Below are 16,754 nucleotides of genomic sequence, written 5' to 3' on the forward strand. Positions count from 1 at the left end.
TGTCAAAACTAGTTTTTACTTTAGCTTTTGTAAGACAAACAATTTTTATCCTTAGTTTATGAATCAAACAATGAACAGATTTAGAGTTAGTGACTTTAGTTTTATGCCTGTTCCAATGTATGCAATGTTCCAGTTATATGGGGGCAGTCTGTAAATAACTGAGTCAGGACCAGGTAATCCAGTGATCAACAGCATGAGCATTGATCTGCGCAATTGGAAACCAATAACATGTGTCAACCAAGTCAGTAGGCCTGACCACCCAATCCTGTTATTTGCATTTTACAAGCATGGGTTGCTGAAGACCAATTGTAACCCAGATCTAGCATTAATTCACAAGCCATCATACCATCTTGCATAGAGGTTCACATGGAACAGTTTGCTAGATTCATTAATACTTTTCTGTTCTACCAGCAGATGATCTGGACCAATGATCCAATCCTGGAGTTCTGTCTGGACACCAATACACCAAAGCTTCCATCATACATGCGGAATCGGATGTCAAGCACCTCTTCGATTACCAGTAACAAGAGTAATGGTTCCGTCAAGTACCTCAGTCTCTCACAAGGCAGCGACTAACCTAGCACAGGTTCAGGACAGTTCCACCTCAGTCTCTCAAAGGGCAGAGAATAACCTCAGGCAGCTTCAGGTAGAGGAACCTGGTACATCTCTGCCAAATGCGTCTGTTTCTTGCAGGACAGTAAATAATTAGTGAGCTCAAAGGGATGTGGACTTTGTCAACACAGCATTGGCAGATCCAAGGAAGAGGTGCAGGGGTGTGGAAGTTTATTAAATGATCATTGAAACTCAGATGAAAATGAAGTATGCACTCCCTCTTTCTCAGATGTTTGCACCCCTTTCTAAAAACGCTGTATCTGCCCCTGCAGAACATGTATGTGAGCAACTGAAAGAGGTGTGGATTTGAAACATTGGTAGACTGTTCACCTCTGAGATGCCTCGTGAAATGCCACTGTGGAAATTGTTGGGAATGGCTAGTTGTGAAACTTAATCTAAGAGAAGCCTAGAGTGGAATCTTGTGAAAAGCTGTGATTGTGAAACAGAGTTCGGGAATAATGTATTTATGGGCCAAACAACCGTCTACCTTTGAAAATGGTATTGGAACTCTCGTACCAGTGAATCCAGTAGCCCAGGGCAGGTCACTGGTTTATTTTCTAAGACACATGACCAGGATTCTCTAGCAGTATGGTGAAGGAAACTTTAGCTTAGGCCTGACTGTCACTGCAATCCAAGGAGATATGCAACTTGAGACAACATCATCTGGCTCACAAGGACTGGGAAGAACCATTCTGTGACTATAAAGGGAATGGACGACACATTTACAAAACTTCCACAAGGAGCAACTCTGAGAAAAATGGCTGTGTCTATACATCTACTTTGGGACATGGGATAGTGAATGGTTGTGTGTTTTTATCAGTTTGAACACTTGGAGAAATACAGTGTTGATTGAACAAATTCCTGTGTCATATAAGTTGGATGCAAGCAAAGAGTGACTCTGCTTACACAGGAAGGAGAGGAAGTTAGCACCACTGCATTAACCTTCCTGGATGTCGACATGACCTTGAACATTTGTGCTTCATTGTTGACACTCCAACACAGGGGTTTATCTTGCTGTACATATTCTCAATGAACATGAATCTCGAATATCTTGTGAACAAACTCTCATCAAGGGAGACAATACTATGAAGTCTTGTCTAACTTCAACATTGCACAAACATGAAAATCTTAAAACTGAGCTCTCTCAACAAATCAATGATTTTTTAGAATTGACTAATGCTAAATACATGCGGGACATGTAATATATTTTATTTTAAGTTTTCGAATGAATCTACCAACATAAGTAAGTTTATGTAATACTTTACAGGTTTGTTTTGAATTCTGTTTCATATGCAGTCCAAACTTGGAACATATCCCTTCCGTGTAAATACAAGTCTCGCTAATCTGTGATAATGCTGTGATAATATTTAATGTATATTGGAAGGAATCATCAGAGAATAGATGGTCATGAAGCCAAAATAATGTTGTTTCAGTGTTGAGTATTCCTTCAGAACTTCACAAGATGTAGGTTGCTGTGCATCACAGCAACATTAAGATAGAACAAGTGATAATCAGATCACTTTCTTTGGGATCACATCATTCAACATGACAAGAAACGGGTATTGGTGTTATACGTTCATAATCATACAATATACAATCATAGGTGACCTCTTCCGGTCTTAAATCTGATATATTTTGTAATAAGTATTTAAATGATACTGCAAATTCTGTTTGCAGTTTCAAAATCAATAAATCTTTGAATTTCTAAAATAATCAATTAAAATAACATTCCTCAATAAAATCTGGTAGAGGATACAAATCAAACAGACTAATGGAACAGGTCAAATATGAGTCAATGCTTTGATTGACAGGTGCGTTAATACAATGCACAAATACATGGCAATGGCCCAATGTTTTAAATGATCATAAAAATATATTTTTTACAAATTGTGATCATTTGAAGAATGTATATATTGCAGCCATATTGTGTATTTAAATGAAGCTTTGCTATACATTGCTAAATTGTGATCATAATGGATGACAGGTTTACCATGTTTACAGGACTGTACACTATAACACTGTCAATACTTTGTACATTACCATACTGTACATAATGTATATGATGCTAATATATTTTACTTAGATCATGTGATAGTGTATAGTGATTCTAACCAATGGCTGCACTTATTCTGGGATATATGGTATGAAGGTCAGATTATAGCTGCTTACTTAATCTGTGCCATCGTCAGTACTTGGTGGGTTTGTACAGTACTACTACTGTACAGTAATTCATTACCTGTGATTACATATGACCAGTTGGTTGCATAGCTGAAGCATTTCATCCTTATTGGGCATTTGCTTGTCATGCTGAAGACCTGGGTTTGATTGTCTACATGGGTACAATGTGTGAAGCCCATTTTGGGTGTCCCCACTGTTATATTGCTGGAACATTGCTAAAAATGACATAACTAAAAGCGACTTAAAGCGTACTTACTCACTTTTTGGGTATGTATTCAAAGGTGAAGGAGAAAGCTGCTGTATTCACAGGTGCTGGAGAGAGCTAGTATAAACAATCCCACAGAGTACCGATGATGAAACTGTACATTTCACAAGCCTTAATATTTATCAACAGGAATGTTTCTAGTTTTATATTGTCATTGTTTCAACTGTCTCTATGAATTCTACCAAATATCATGTTTGTGTTGGTTATGGATATGTTGCTATTGTTGTTGTTATGCAAGCAATGTTCAAATGAAGGATTGTCGAGGTAACTGTCATCTCTACTCCTGTAGTATACTTGCCAAGAGAAGAGGGATGACAGATTAACTATTGCAATATCTAGGAACTGGTTGTTCCCTATCTTCTTTTGAGTAGTATATTTGTATCAAGGGTGACCCTATATTTACATCTTTTAGATTAAATGACATGGAGTCTTTGACTTTCAAAACATTGAACACTGGTTATATACTACTCAACTTTAAGTAAGGATATATGTGTCAGACCTAATGTAACAAAAACTATTAATCATGAAGCTGAAAAAAACAAACTATTTTCCTGAAACTGTATCACCATGTGTGCAACAAGAAATATGTATGATCCAGTCCCAACATGGACGAGGTATATTCTTGTCAAAAGTTGAGTAGTATAATACAGAACCCAGTCATGGATGAGAATCTTCACATAGAAAGAATAATTGCAAATCGTTTGTAGTAATTACATATCTTGGATTAAAAACAAATTCCTTCTAGAATGACAGTAAGGCCAGATCCTTCAAACGAAGATAAACAACCCCATTTTTTAAAAAATAAATGCAATAATTTAAGGCTGCAAGATGTTACACCAGACAGCCCTCCGAAATGAAGGTGTTCAACATGTTTGGAATGGTATATAGGGATTCATAAATCAAGTATTTAAATACTGTATAGTAAATATAACTGAATTGTCTGAGTAGTTGACATAATGTTATTTTTAATCAAATGCAGCATTTGTAATTTGAAAAATTCTACAATCTCATAGAAAAATAAGAAAGGACATCTCTCCAGACAAATAAATACTATTCTGAAGAGATTAACTGATACGTCCATGTTCAGCAATGACATGACAGATGAAGTATAGTGTCAAGGAGTCAGGTCGTCCTTAACTTCTTTTGAACAGGATTTAGTTGTAAAACCATGCAGTCCACTTAAAAATACTGGCATTACTGTGTTCCGTACTTTAAAATGAAATTTTTCTTTCCATGTGAAGATTTCCAAACATGGAGTTGTTTATTGTTTCCCTGTTGTTATAATGTGTGATGTACATTTCATGATATCGAGGCCACATTGTTGCTGCTTGTCTTTCATTGTTACAATATACATCAGTATGTCAAAGCATCTTTGTTCCTTGTCAGCATCATCGCGAGTCATCTAGTCACCTGTAATAAACATACACAGACACACTCCAACAGCTCCTGTCCACATTTCACGGATCAAGTGAGGGTGTCTGTTTTAATGTTACACCCACACTCTCAATATTCCAGCTATATGAAGAGGTCTGAATAGTCCAGTCTGGGCCAGAAAATCCAGGGACTGACGTCAGTATTGGTTTGATGGTTGTTTAATGCTGCACAAAGCAATATTCCAGCTATATGGTGGTGGTCTGTAAATAATCGAGTTTGGACCTGACAATCGTGTGTTCAATTAATGAACATCGATCTATGAATACAGATACAGTGACATGTCAACAAAGTCAGCAAGCCTGATCATGTTAGTTGCCTATATGACATGCATGGGTTGTTGAAGATCAGTTCTGACCCGGATCTTCACAAGAGGTGAGTATGTGGTGGAAGGAGGAGAGACACATTTATGATGGTGCATGAATCAATGATGAACAAAGAGTAATGGTCACAAATCAGTAGTGTGGCAATAATGGCCACAGAGAATCCTTAGATGGGTGATCATGTTTGGCAACTTGACTCCTGAGAGTTTCTATACTCGCCACATAAAGAAACTCTGCATTATCAAAATACTATCTGACTCTTGATAAGTACGATAACAATGTCAAAGGTACATATAATCTTTGATGGAGACCATAACAAGTCGTGAGAATTTCAACTGAAAAGTCAATCACAATGACGTCTAAAGTCCACAAACAGGGCAATGGGTATGTCTATCATCGGCAATGAGAGCAGCAGTGCATCAACTACGCACAGAGCCTATCAAACGTGCTTGTGGGATGTCACGCCAGATTATCTGAAGTTCTATTGCAAGGTCAAGGATGTTATCTAGCAGATGAAGAAGACGGCGTAGACGTCAATCCATCTTGTCCCAAACATGCTCTATCAGGGAGAGATCCAGTGAATTTGCAGGCCAAGACAGTAAGTCAATGTTGTGGTGTTGAAAGAAATCCATAGCATTCTTTGCTGTATGAGGGCGGGCATTGTCCTGTTGGAACGTTAACCCAGGGCCATGACGTTGCAGAAAAGGAATTGCTACAGGTCGAAGAATCTGATCCCTGTGGCCCACACCAGTTAAGTTGCCCTGAACAATCACCAAAGGAGTTCTTTGGCGTGCTGTTATTCCATCCCAAATCATCATGGAACCACCACCACCAAAGCAATTCCTGTCCTAGAGACCTGTGCATAACCTTCCCCCACGCGTCTATAGGCACATTAACATCCTTCACTATTGGATATGTTAAACCTGAACTCATCTGTAAAAACAACATTTCTCCAGCAAAACAAGGGCCTGTGGACTTGATTTCGGCACACTTGTCGATGACGTTTCATCAGGATAGGTTGTTTGGCGGGACGTCGAGCTCTGATCCCCTGGTGACGTAAACATAGTCTAACTGTGTTGGGGTGAATACGGCGAAGTTCTGGGATGGTCCGGGCAGTCATCACTGCAGTCTGACCCAACCTGGGTCACCCTTATCCATCTGTCCTGTCTTGGCGTTGTTACACGTGGACGTCCAGGAAATTGCCAATCAATGACATGTCATTTGTGTTCTGGTAGCGTCTCACCAGTGCAAAAATTATCTTCTGGAGGCAGTAGAATTGTGTGTCCACTTGTTGTTGAAACATTTCCCATGGACCACCCAAACGGCCTCATGACGTTGTGCAGAAGTTAGCCTTGACATGCTATGCATTTCAATAGCTGTTTAACTTCTTGAACGATCCTGAGGGCAGGGGTTGAGGTTTCCAAAGTAACAGTATTGTGTGTCATTCATTTGCTCTGTTTCTCTTTCCTGGAATACACATGCAATAATGAATTGCACATCTCAAGGACGAAACACAATAAAGCACATGGCAAGTGCATGCATGTTGGATACATGTCACTAATCTATGAGTTTAAAACCTTATGTGTCTACACAGGATTGATAAATTTAGATTTTGAATTTTTGTGAGCACATTTTTTTTATGTGGCTAGTACATGACTTCTGCCCTACAATGAAGCACTTGCAACACATCTAACCACACACCTTAGGCAAGTGACATTGTTGAACATTGCCTCTGTTAACCCAGCCATGACTGTTAACTTTCTAGCACCTGCCTGCAGCTTGGTATGTGGTACAAACTCCAACTGATCCATCAAATGGGTCAATAATGTTAGTGCTTAGTGCATACACCTTGCTATGGAAGAAATACTAACATACAACTCTTGCAGCCACTAGGCGCACTGTGTTACTGTTCTGTTTCCCATCCTTGCGAGTTACCTATTCACAGGTGGGTGGACTGGGACAAATAGTCACAGTGCTTTGTCCAGGTTTACTCCACGCTGCTGTACCTGCAACTTGGTGGCCACCATCTGGTCATATACCAATGGATTTGTAGGTTCTTTTGAGTGCACAAGGTTGTGTACTGTACACTAGAGGTTGTGACAACACTGAAAGAGTCTTCACACAAAACTGACTCCATGGTTTTTACATCCAGTCACAGGTGGGCTCGATCCCGGTACCTCCAAGCTGGATTACTAGCCTGGTGCCTTAGACAGCTCACTCCCGTTATACAATACAAGTAAACCTATTATACACATTATTAGGAGGTAGTTAAGATTTTAAGTCACATCAGCAATATTTCAGCCATATCATGATTAAAAACATGCTATAATTTCAGGACAAACAGGAATTACAAAACTGTCAACCAAGGACAGTAAAATTACTAGATTACAGTAAAATGACACAGACACAGGATTAAAACAAGCATGCAACTGTAAAATTAAACAATTCTTATGAACAATACAATATATAAAAACAGGCTAGAGATCACCAGGAACTTAAGGAACGTCACCATGCTTTCGACCACATGAACTTACAGTCCCTTTGCTATGTGCATGGACCCCAATTAGATTTACATAGATTTTAAAATAGCAGAAATATATTATAAAAAAGCTCACAGACAAGGATATGTTGCTGACAAACCAAAAAAAATATCTGGGCTTATATTGGGTGAGTGAGTGAGTTTAGTTTTATGTCACTTTCAGCAATATTCCAGCTATATGGCTGCAGTCTGTAAATAATCGAGTCTGGATCAGACAATCCAGTGATCAACAACATGAGCATCGATTTGCGCAATTGGGAACCCATGACGTGTCAACCAAGTCAGCGAGCCTGACCACCTGATCCTGTTAGTCGCCTCTTATGACAAGCTTTGATGGCAAGCATGGGTTGCTGAAGGCCTATTCTACCCTGGGACCTTCATGGGTCAGCTTATATTGCATTTGAACCTATGATTATAGAATCCTGGACTGACTAATGGAAGCAACTCTGTGAATTTATGGGTGCATTTTTACCTTTTCAGGCTTAAGGTCAAACATAACCTACCTAGCGCTAAAAGCACTTTCCATAGTTAAAGGTCACATGCAATGTAAAATACAACTTTGCAGATTCTGGTACCTTTCGGTGTGCACTTACCGAAACAAATCATAAAAAATGCCAATTCAACCTGTAAAGTTGAAAAAAAATGCGATGAAAAAAAGCCCGCGAAATCGGAGTTCAAACGTTTCACTAAATTCCCCCCAGCGCTGGGGGGAAAAATGGTTTCAACAGCTGTGCTGCGCTGCGTCCATAACGCATGCGCAGTGAATAGGTTCGCGGAGCTTGAAACAGTATGCATGCCCAGCGTCTGAGGTCGTGAGCAATAGTCTAATCTCGGTTGTGTACACAAACAAGTACATAATCTACTCGTTACGTAAAACAACTTGTTGACTGTGGCAAGCAGTCTCTGTCACAGAGAAAACTCAGTGTCTCGTTTATTCACACCTATATGTCTGTCTGCCTGTCTGCTAAAGACAACATGCAATACACAGCTTCAATCATTGACAACGTGCAATTTGAACTTAACACCTATCAGACTATACGACATAAAGAAAATAAGTTGATTTATGACTCGTGCACCCGAGTCCCGTGTCTGCCACATTATGTAATTAGGCACGTGTGATACACGTGACATGTTTTTATGTCTGTGGGTTGCAAAGAAACTACATTCATTTTATTCGGATGACTGGATGTGACGGAAACTTGTGCAAACTCCAGATTCCAGTCCTGTTTTGTACTTGGACGAATGACAGATGGCTGGAGCCACGCAGTAGTTTACCATCTCTACTGACATGATTTTTTATTGGATCGAGCGCAAATTCAGAGAACATGTATTTTCAAAACCTAACATCTCTATATACATTCGTCATGGATATCGACTTCTTTTAGTGTATATGATTTTGTCTGACAACAGAATATGAATCCATACTGAAACGACGCATCAAGTACACAAAAAGAAGCTGTTATCCACAAAGAATCTTACTTTCTTGTGACTTGCTATACTTCTAAAATGCCCATCAAACAGATCATCTTTCTGTACACACAATGAACCCTCAGCATGTCAGCAAATGGAACAGCCAATCGGAAGCCGTCGTTACACTTGAGTGCATATCCACCCGCTATGACTGGGTTCGGTCTCCCGAGGGCTTCGTTTCGGGGGAAGTAAGCCCAAGTACAAAATATTGCACTTTTGAATCGCGATTGTATGCTTATAATTTTGTTTATTTGTTTTTTTAAAAGCAGCAATGTATATCATATGTCATGAATAAGTGATAAATGTGTTTTAATTATGTTTGATTTTTTGGTTGCATGTGACCTTTAAACCAAGTATGTCAGATTCAGCCATATGAGGATTGTGGCCAAACTTGTATCAGAGTAGTCATCTTACTAATGACTCTAATATGCACATGACATAGAAAAATCTTGATATGATCACACAAAAATATGCATGTCCTGGGTTCACAAATGAGTCTATTTCGAAGACTATACCTCATAGCTACCAAGTACTAGGACCAACAAAAGTGTACCTTTGCTGTGCTTAGACATGGTGGATAGAGCAATTTGTTTTATAACTTATAAACAGGGCTTCTATCAGACATGAGAATGGCAAGCACAAATAACATTGAAAGTTTAGCTGGGTGGTCTTGGTGTGTGTATGTGTGTGTGTGTGTGTGTGTGTGTGTGTGTGTGTGTGTGTGTGTGTGTGTGTGTGTGTGTGTGTGTTATTGGAGATAAGCATCAATGTAAAAAAATGTTCAAAATGAAAAAATACACTCGGGGATCCGCAGAAAATTCTCACCAGGCCAAGAGCTACTGGGTCTAACTGCTTAGCTATAAGATTAAGCCTACCACTAATTCCAAGTACCCACATTCCCAGTCAAAGTGAAAGAAGCTGAGTAAAATCATCAACACCTGAGGTTCATCTGATGTTGGTATATATAAATGACATCTATATATTTCTGGTAAATCATACTGGTGAGAATGGTGTATGCATTTCAACAATCCTGAAAAATGCAAAGAGAGCAAAAATATATTCAGAAGAGCACATTCTTATTTGGCCAAAATCAAACCTGTTCTGAAGCCTTTTTCAGGAAATATATTCTGATTTGTAATTTTCAGTCTTATTTCTATTCGAGAAACTTTACTTCACAAAACAACATCCTCAATATCTCCTGGATATACATTCCAATAACTGTCCACTATACCCTGGATGCATCTACGGCTCAACCCGGTAATTTTATTACCTCCCTTTGCTGGCTCCGCATTCTTACAGTGGCCAATCAGCTAAGTTGCTAGTGTCAACAAAGAGAGCAGTAGTAATTGCGAAGGTTTGTTTGCTGTCGAACTCAGATTTTGGGGACATCATACACACAAACTGACAATTCCGAAACTTTAAAAAATATGCAAGAACTCCTTCTGCCTCTTTCATAGTACCTCTGCATCATTTGTGTCACCAAGTATAGTGGGTTAGATAATTTAAAAAGCAAGTGTGAGTTGTGATTGGTCCGCTCAACTTACCAGCATAGACACCTGATAGGATAAAATGCCAGCCAAGGAGGTAATAAATTCATCTGGCTAAGAGATAGATGCATCCCGGGTATAGTGTAGAGTTATTGGAACATATACCCTGGAGATATTGAGATGATAAAACAAACAATAAACAAATTCATGCTGTTTTCAAGGTACTAATTGGCTAATGTTGTTTCACTACACACAACGTTTTCCATTTGGAAGGAAAATGCATATGAAATATTTTGGTATTACTTCTACAAAATGAACTGGTCAGCTGGGTGTTTCCAAATGTTTAAAGAAACTGTGTTCAATCATGGACAGCAATGGTGTAGGTATGAACATCGACCAAAGTAGTGGTGCAACAATGTGCCACCACAATATATGCATAATGATCAGTATTGTAAAAATACTAGCCATAAAAGTGGCACAATAATCAGCAATGCGCCACCACAATGAATGTATAATGATCAGTATTGTAACAATGCTCGCCACTCAAGTGGTGCAACAATCAATGTTCTTTCCAGACGTATAATATTCAAGGAATATCACCGCAGATGACACCAGAGATGGATGTCACACATTGTACCCATATGGATAATCGTACCAAGGTTTTTGATGTCATAAATGAATGCTTTAACGATGAGGTCCTCAAGGGATGTCCATTAGAAACAGACATTGGATTAATGCATACTTATAGTTAAAATAAAACTTGTAAAAATGTGTAAAAAGGAAAGTGATATTTAGAAGTTGAATTTCATAAATATGAACCACATTTGCTGTACACTGGAAACAAATGTTGCCCACTATGCATGCACAGAACAATTAGTTAATTCCTTGAATATGTTAAACAACAGAAAAGAAAAATAACCACACCTAAATATGGATAGATTTCATTTAATAATCCATATAATATGTACACTGGAACAGTATTGCGACAATGCTACAAGTCAGTATTATACATATTTATCTTTGATTCCTCATTTAACCCACATTTATATGATGGTGATCTGCATGTCAGAAAGGTTCAATATCCAGTCTGTTCGTCAACTGTGTTAACCATACTCTTCATGGGTTTAAAGCGTGAGAGTGAGTGCGTTCAGTTTTTGTCACACTCAGCAATATTACAGCTATATGCTAGTCTGTAAATGAGTCTGGACCAGATAATCCAGTGGTCAGCTCCATGAGCATCAGTCAAAGCAGTTGAGATATGACGTGTCAACCAAGTCAGCAAACCTCACCAACCTGATCCCATAGTTCCCTCTTATGACAAGCTTGAGTTACTGAAGATCAACTGTAACCAGGTTTAGCAGCAAAACAACATTCGGCTGCTGCATTAGGCCTGAAAACTTGACAGACCTAATCACACACAATGAACAGACTAAACAGCATCTCGATGACATACAGAACCAAAGGCGACAACAACACTCTGTTACCTCCTCTGCATCTATTACAGCCTGGCAGGATCCAAGGACAAGCACAGCACTATCCGAGATCAGTTTGTTCAGCATATGAACAATAACATGTAATGTCAACACCCACTCTGTAAAGATTTTGCATTTACAATGAATTTGGTCAGTCACTGCAATGGGTTTTCAAGTCAGCTTGAAAACCCAGACTGATTATGCTTTAGGCATGGAGAATGTATCACACCATTTACACATTGCAACCAGTGTTTAATTGTGTGAAAAGTGCAATAACATTATAGCAGCATCCTTAATCACTTATTTTCTGAAGGGGTATAATCTGGGCTGAGGGGGGTATACTATGACCTAGTCTAGAATATACCCTGGGGTATAAACTAGGCTAGCCCAGATTATACCTGGGGTATAATATGAGAAGGTCTCCAAAATTTGATAATGGGCGTTCAGCATGAGGAGTGAACGCCTTACTAATATACCACTCAACTGACCATTCACAATGAATGCGGAGAATGTTGCAATTTACCAATGTTTTCAGTCACAAATTTCATACAGAATAATCTCATGCTGTTAATCACTGGACTGTCTGATCCAGACTTGAGTATTTACAGACTGCTAACATATACACATAGTTGGAACATTGCAGAGTATGGTGTACAACTAAACACACCCATTCAAACAGACTGTGCTCATTTCTCGACTGAGTGGGTGCAGTGCTAAGCTGATTTGTACATCATTCACTTATATATCACAACCATCTCTGTAGTCCCTGACTTCCTAGATGCCATCAGGTCAGTGGTACGATCTTTGGTTGTGTCATACCAAAAGACTATAAAGTTATTAGTTACCCTGGATGCACTGTCAGTATCCAATCTGAATGGGGCATCCATGTTAAACTGCATGAAAGGTACTGCGAGCACACATATGCAATTCACTAATCAATTCAGTTAAATTACCCATTTCTTACAAAATATCACTTTTGAAACAATGCTGCTGACTGCACAACTAAATCTGATTGCAACCAATCATGAAAAGTGCATCCCCTTGGTCTCAAAAGTGTGCACCTCCAGTTTCTCAGCTGTATCCATCCCTGAACATTCTCTTCCCACACAGGTTCCTTTTCATATCATCCTACGAACCTCTGTTCAAATGTTCATGGTGCGAGTGTTCAGAGTTGGTTGCAATCTGATTTAGCTGTGCAATCAACGATGTTGTTTTAAAAGTGATTATTCGTGAAGAATCAGCAATTTCCATATGCTAGGGGAAAACAAGCTTCTTCACAAGTGCAATGCGCAAATGTTTCCCCTCGACAGAACTCAGTCCAGGCATTGGGATAGAGAATTTTGACAATGGGCCATTTTCTGGATTATCCCTGATTTTAAGAATTTAGACAGGACCACTGCCCTTGTATCAATAGCGAACTTAAAAATTCTAATGGTACATTTTTTATTCTACTGTGCAAAATGACCCATGGCCCTTGCCTATCCCAATCCTTGTCATTCATGTAATGAAGGATGAAAAGTGTCTCCATCGCCCTCGTTGACAACAGACAAGTCAGCCATTAAATGTCTTGTGTATCACATCAACACAAGTCACCTGCAGAAGAAGGATATTTCTAGCCCAACATTTGCTTGTACTAGTTGGATCTAAGTTGATGTAACATGTGTTCTGATTGAACAGAGAAAAAGGGATTAATTTGGGTTGCGATTTTTTGCCACTAGGGGATTTTATGAGAACCAAGAACTATGTCCATATCAGAACAGAGGTTCATAGGAAAGTATGACAAGTAACCTCTGTGGGAAGAGAATGACCTGAAGTGATTCACTGATTCACGCAACACTTTGTTCAGCTAAGCATTTACTAGTACCCACGCAGTGAAACTGATCATTCAAACTGCAGTCCACTTTCACTGATTGTGAAACATACTGACTGACCAGAATGTTTCTGGTTTGCTGTGAAAATTGCCTTTCCCTTTGTCACATCTTTCGCTAAAATTAACCGCTCACCTACAAATTTATTCCAGGTTTTCCCCAAATATTCAGCAAAGTTTGAGTTGTCATCCTTATGTTTCAACCCAAAAGGAGAGGTATTATCTCCCTTGTCAAAGTCTCTTATTTTGGCTTTGAACACTGCTGCTTTTGTAGCCATGACAACAAGATTATACTTCTTGGCAATTGTTTGAAGTATCTCCACAATCTTATTCATACTGATTTCATGAGCTGACCCTCCATCACCATGGTTACATCTGTCTATCCAATAGAAAGCTGAGATGCTGTCGATCATGATACAGGCAATGTCAGAGTCAGCAGCAATATTTGTCTCCAAGCTGTGAAGAGTACACAGTAACTGATGACTGCTATTACATCGTACGAGATACAAACTCTTCAAGCAATTCGTAATAAATGCTTCAACTTCATCACTGGTTGGTTTTGTTTTATCCACTTTTGTATCTACGATTTCTGTAATTTTCTTTTCAAGTAAGATCACCAATCGCAAGATTGAGAATTTGTAATCTGTGTCGATGAATATGACCTTGGCACCCAGTCCACCAAGGTCGAATGTCATCCATTCTGGCGGCAGAATACATCTGGCGAGGCAGTGAAGGAGAACCTCAGTCTTCCCTGTACCTTCTGCCCCAAAGAGTTCTACCACCTCCCCTGGAGGGACTCCTTTAGGAAATACAGAGGGTTCCAGCTTCTCTAAACATGGTCGTGATCCAAGTCGAGCAAGCAGCTGAAGAAGGGCAAACAGTATATTACTTTGAATATAATCAAAATGATAACCTAATAATACTAAACTTCACTCACAACCTAACTCTTGAGTGTATCTCTGAGTGAGTGAGTGAGTGAGTGAGTGAGTGAGTGGGTGGCTTGACAGCTCTAGCCCAGTGGGATGTCATCCTGCAGTTGAGTATTCAAAGTTAAATAATAAAACTAACAAAACTAAAAATTGGTGCTGAAATCCATCCATTTTTAAACCAATTTAAAGCAATTTTAGTGTTATATAGCCCACATAGGCTTAATTAGATAAATGTAATCATAATGCCGTTAACAACTGCATCAGACCCGTGAAGGTCCGGGGGTAGAATAGGCCTTCAGCAACCCATGCTTGCCACAAAAGGCGACTATGCTTGTCGTAAGAGACGACTAACGGGATCGAGTGGTCAGGATTGCTGACTTGGTTGACACATGTCATCGGTTCCCAATTGCGCAGATTGATGCTCATGATGTTGATCACTGGATTGTCTGGTCCAGACTCGATTATTTACAGACCGCTGCCATATAGCTGGAATATTGCTGAGTGCGATGTAAAACTAAACTCGCTCACTCACTAACAACTGCATCAACAAGTATGATTAATAAGAAACACAGGGTGGATGTATTATAATTCAGATCAGCAACTCTTGACACATGTTATATACATATTTTCAAGTAACAGTGTTTTCGACATCATAACTATATATATGGCAGTGCTTACTTGGACTATTATGAGTGGTGTTGCTTCACACAAACTATGTAAATTCTTGATTCATGCCTAGTGTTTTGGACGTAACTTAGTGAGATATTTTATAGTCTTTTTCTGTTTTTGTTTCTAAAGTGTCCAAACAACTACTAATATGAGGATAACAAACCACTTTCTTTACACAACATTCGCACTGATTAAATTAAATTCAGTTTCATCAAGTTACCTTTGAAAAACAACTCGACTGTATGTGGCATCTGCCAAGGACACTGTCACCAGAGACAATATATAAATGGTCTCTGCTGTCATGATTTTTAAATACAAGTCAAAAGTTACGATTTTCTCAAATTACGACGGAAGGAGCAAAAGGGGGACACGTGAAAGAACTCGGTCGTCACACTAATGAAAGCCTTGACATATATACCTGAGCCCCACTTTCCGATTTTGACATACTTTTCTCTCTCGCCCACACGCCAAGTCACGAATGGCATGCACGTAACCATTGAGATGGGCGGCTGCACCCTCCAAAACTGCACTCAAATGTCCCTCCTTCTATGCGATACTACTTTCCTCATGACCTCTCGCATCCCGAAACTAGCCGATGCAACTCATTTGGAGGAGAATTATGAGAATGTGTAAAATGCATGTGTTTATGCATTTTACCATCTGCATGTACCTGTTTTATTACCATGCGAAATAGGAAACGATATAATCTATAAAAATGTGTATTTTAGGAAACAATGTTATTTTGATGAATAATAAGTATTTGCTACAGACTTTGTTCACGCATTAAACTATCGCATCTTGTGTTAAGTAGCACAAGAAAACTACCTACTAATTCTTGTGTATATTATATTGGTTCAACCTTTTGTTTCGATCAACATGGTATCTGACCAGCCTTACCAGGTTTCATATTGGACACCTGATGAATGAGTAAGAATATCCCCGAAAAACGTCATGTTTCTCATAAGAGAGAAAACGATTATCATTGGAACATGTTTGATGTCGAGTGGTTACCCTAAAACCCATCTCTAAAATGGCTGCCAAATATGACCACCCATTGCTCCACACCGGAACGTTTGCATTTGGTACAAGGCACCGAGACGCAGGGGTACAAATTAATCCTAAGAAGTACAAAGAGGCGACCTCAAATTCTCTTTCACTGTAGTTGTGTCTCCTAACTAAAAACATTTAATTGAAAACATTCAGAGTCCGAGGGACAGGCCTCGGCAGTACTTTATCACTAACCGTCGGTATATGGTCTCTGAAAACACTACATAATCATATACACTACAAAGTGTTATGTTACAGCAGGGAGACTCTGACACCTTAATTAGTACAGAAAGCAAGCGAGTGACTTATCCCTGTTGTAGATTATTCCTGGTGTAAAACGACTTTCAGTGTTCAGATCGAAAACACACGCCAGCTGTTTTTACCATAACCATTTCAACGCCCCTTCACTGACGCCGTCGCGAGGTCACGGGTAATTGTGTCCTGGAACGGAATCTGCTCGTTCCC

At 39.2% G+C, this 16,754-nt stretch overlaps 2 protein-coding genes across 8 annotated transcripts in view; one reads left to right on the forward strand and one right to left on the reverse strand.

The window, feature by feature from the left end:
- Window positions 1-4,492, forward strand: part of LOC137273317 (uncharacterized) — a 105,751-nt gene extending 101,259 nt beyond the window's left edge. For all 6 annotated transcript variants that reach the window (XM_067805896.1, XM_067805893.1, XM_067805894.1 and 3 more), the window contains one exon: window positions 412-4,492. In XM_067805896.1, the coding sequence (XP_067661997.1) occupies window positions 412-576 (165 nt within the window). In that variant the 3' untranslated portion in view covers window positions 577-4,492. The remainder of the gene's footprint in view (window positions 1-411) is intronic.
- Window positions 4,493-11,234: 6,742 nt separating this feature from the next.
- LOC137272300 (DNA repair protein XRCC2-like) lies at window positions 11,235-15,811 on the reverse strand. 2 transcript variants are annotated; one of them, XR_010956085.1, is made up of 3 exons: window positions 15,661-15,811; window positions 12,176-14,507; window positions 11,235-12,084 (listed from the first exon to the last, which is right to left on the reverse strand). XR_010956085.1 is itself a non-coding variant. In XM_067804663.1 (2 exons), the coding sequence occupies exons 1-2, from the start codon at window positions 15,685-15,687 to the stop codon at window positions 13,659-13,661; spliced, it is 876 nt and encodes a 291-aa protein (XP_067660764.1). In that variant the 5' UTR covers window positions 15,688-15,811; the 3' UTR covers window positions 11,235-13,658. The 2 variants fall into 2 exon arrangements, 1 of the variants encoding a protein (XP_067660764.1); XM_067804663.1 differs by having other exon boundaries at window positions 11,235-14,507.
- Between the last annotated feature and the right edge of the window lie 943 nt (window positions 15,812-16,754).

The sequence above is a fragment of the Haliotis asinina genome, chromosome 2 (genome assembly GCF_037392515.1).
Source record: "Haliotis asinina isolate JCU_RB_2024 chromosome 2, JCU_Hal_asi_v2, whole genome shotgun sequence".
In the NCBI taxonomy this organism is placed as follows: domain Eukaryota; kingdom Metazoa; phylum Mollusca; class Gastropoda; order Lepetellida; family Haliotidae; genus Haliotis; species Haliotis asinina.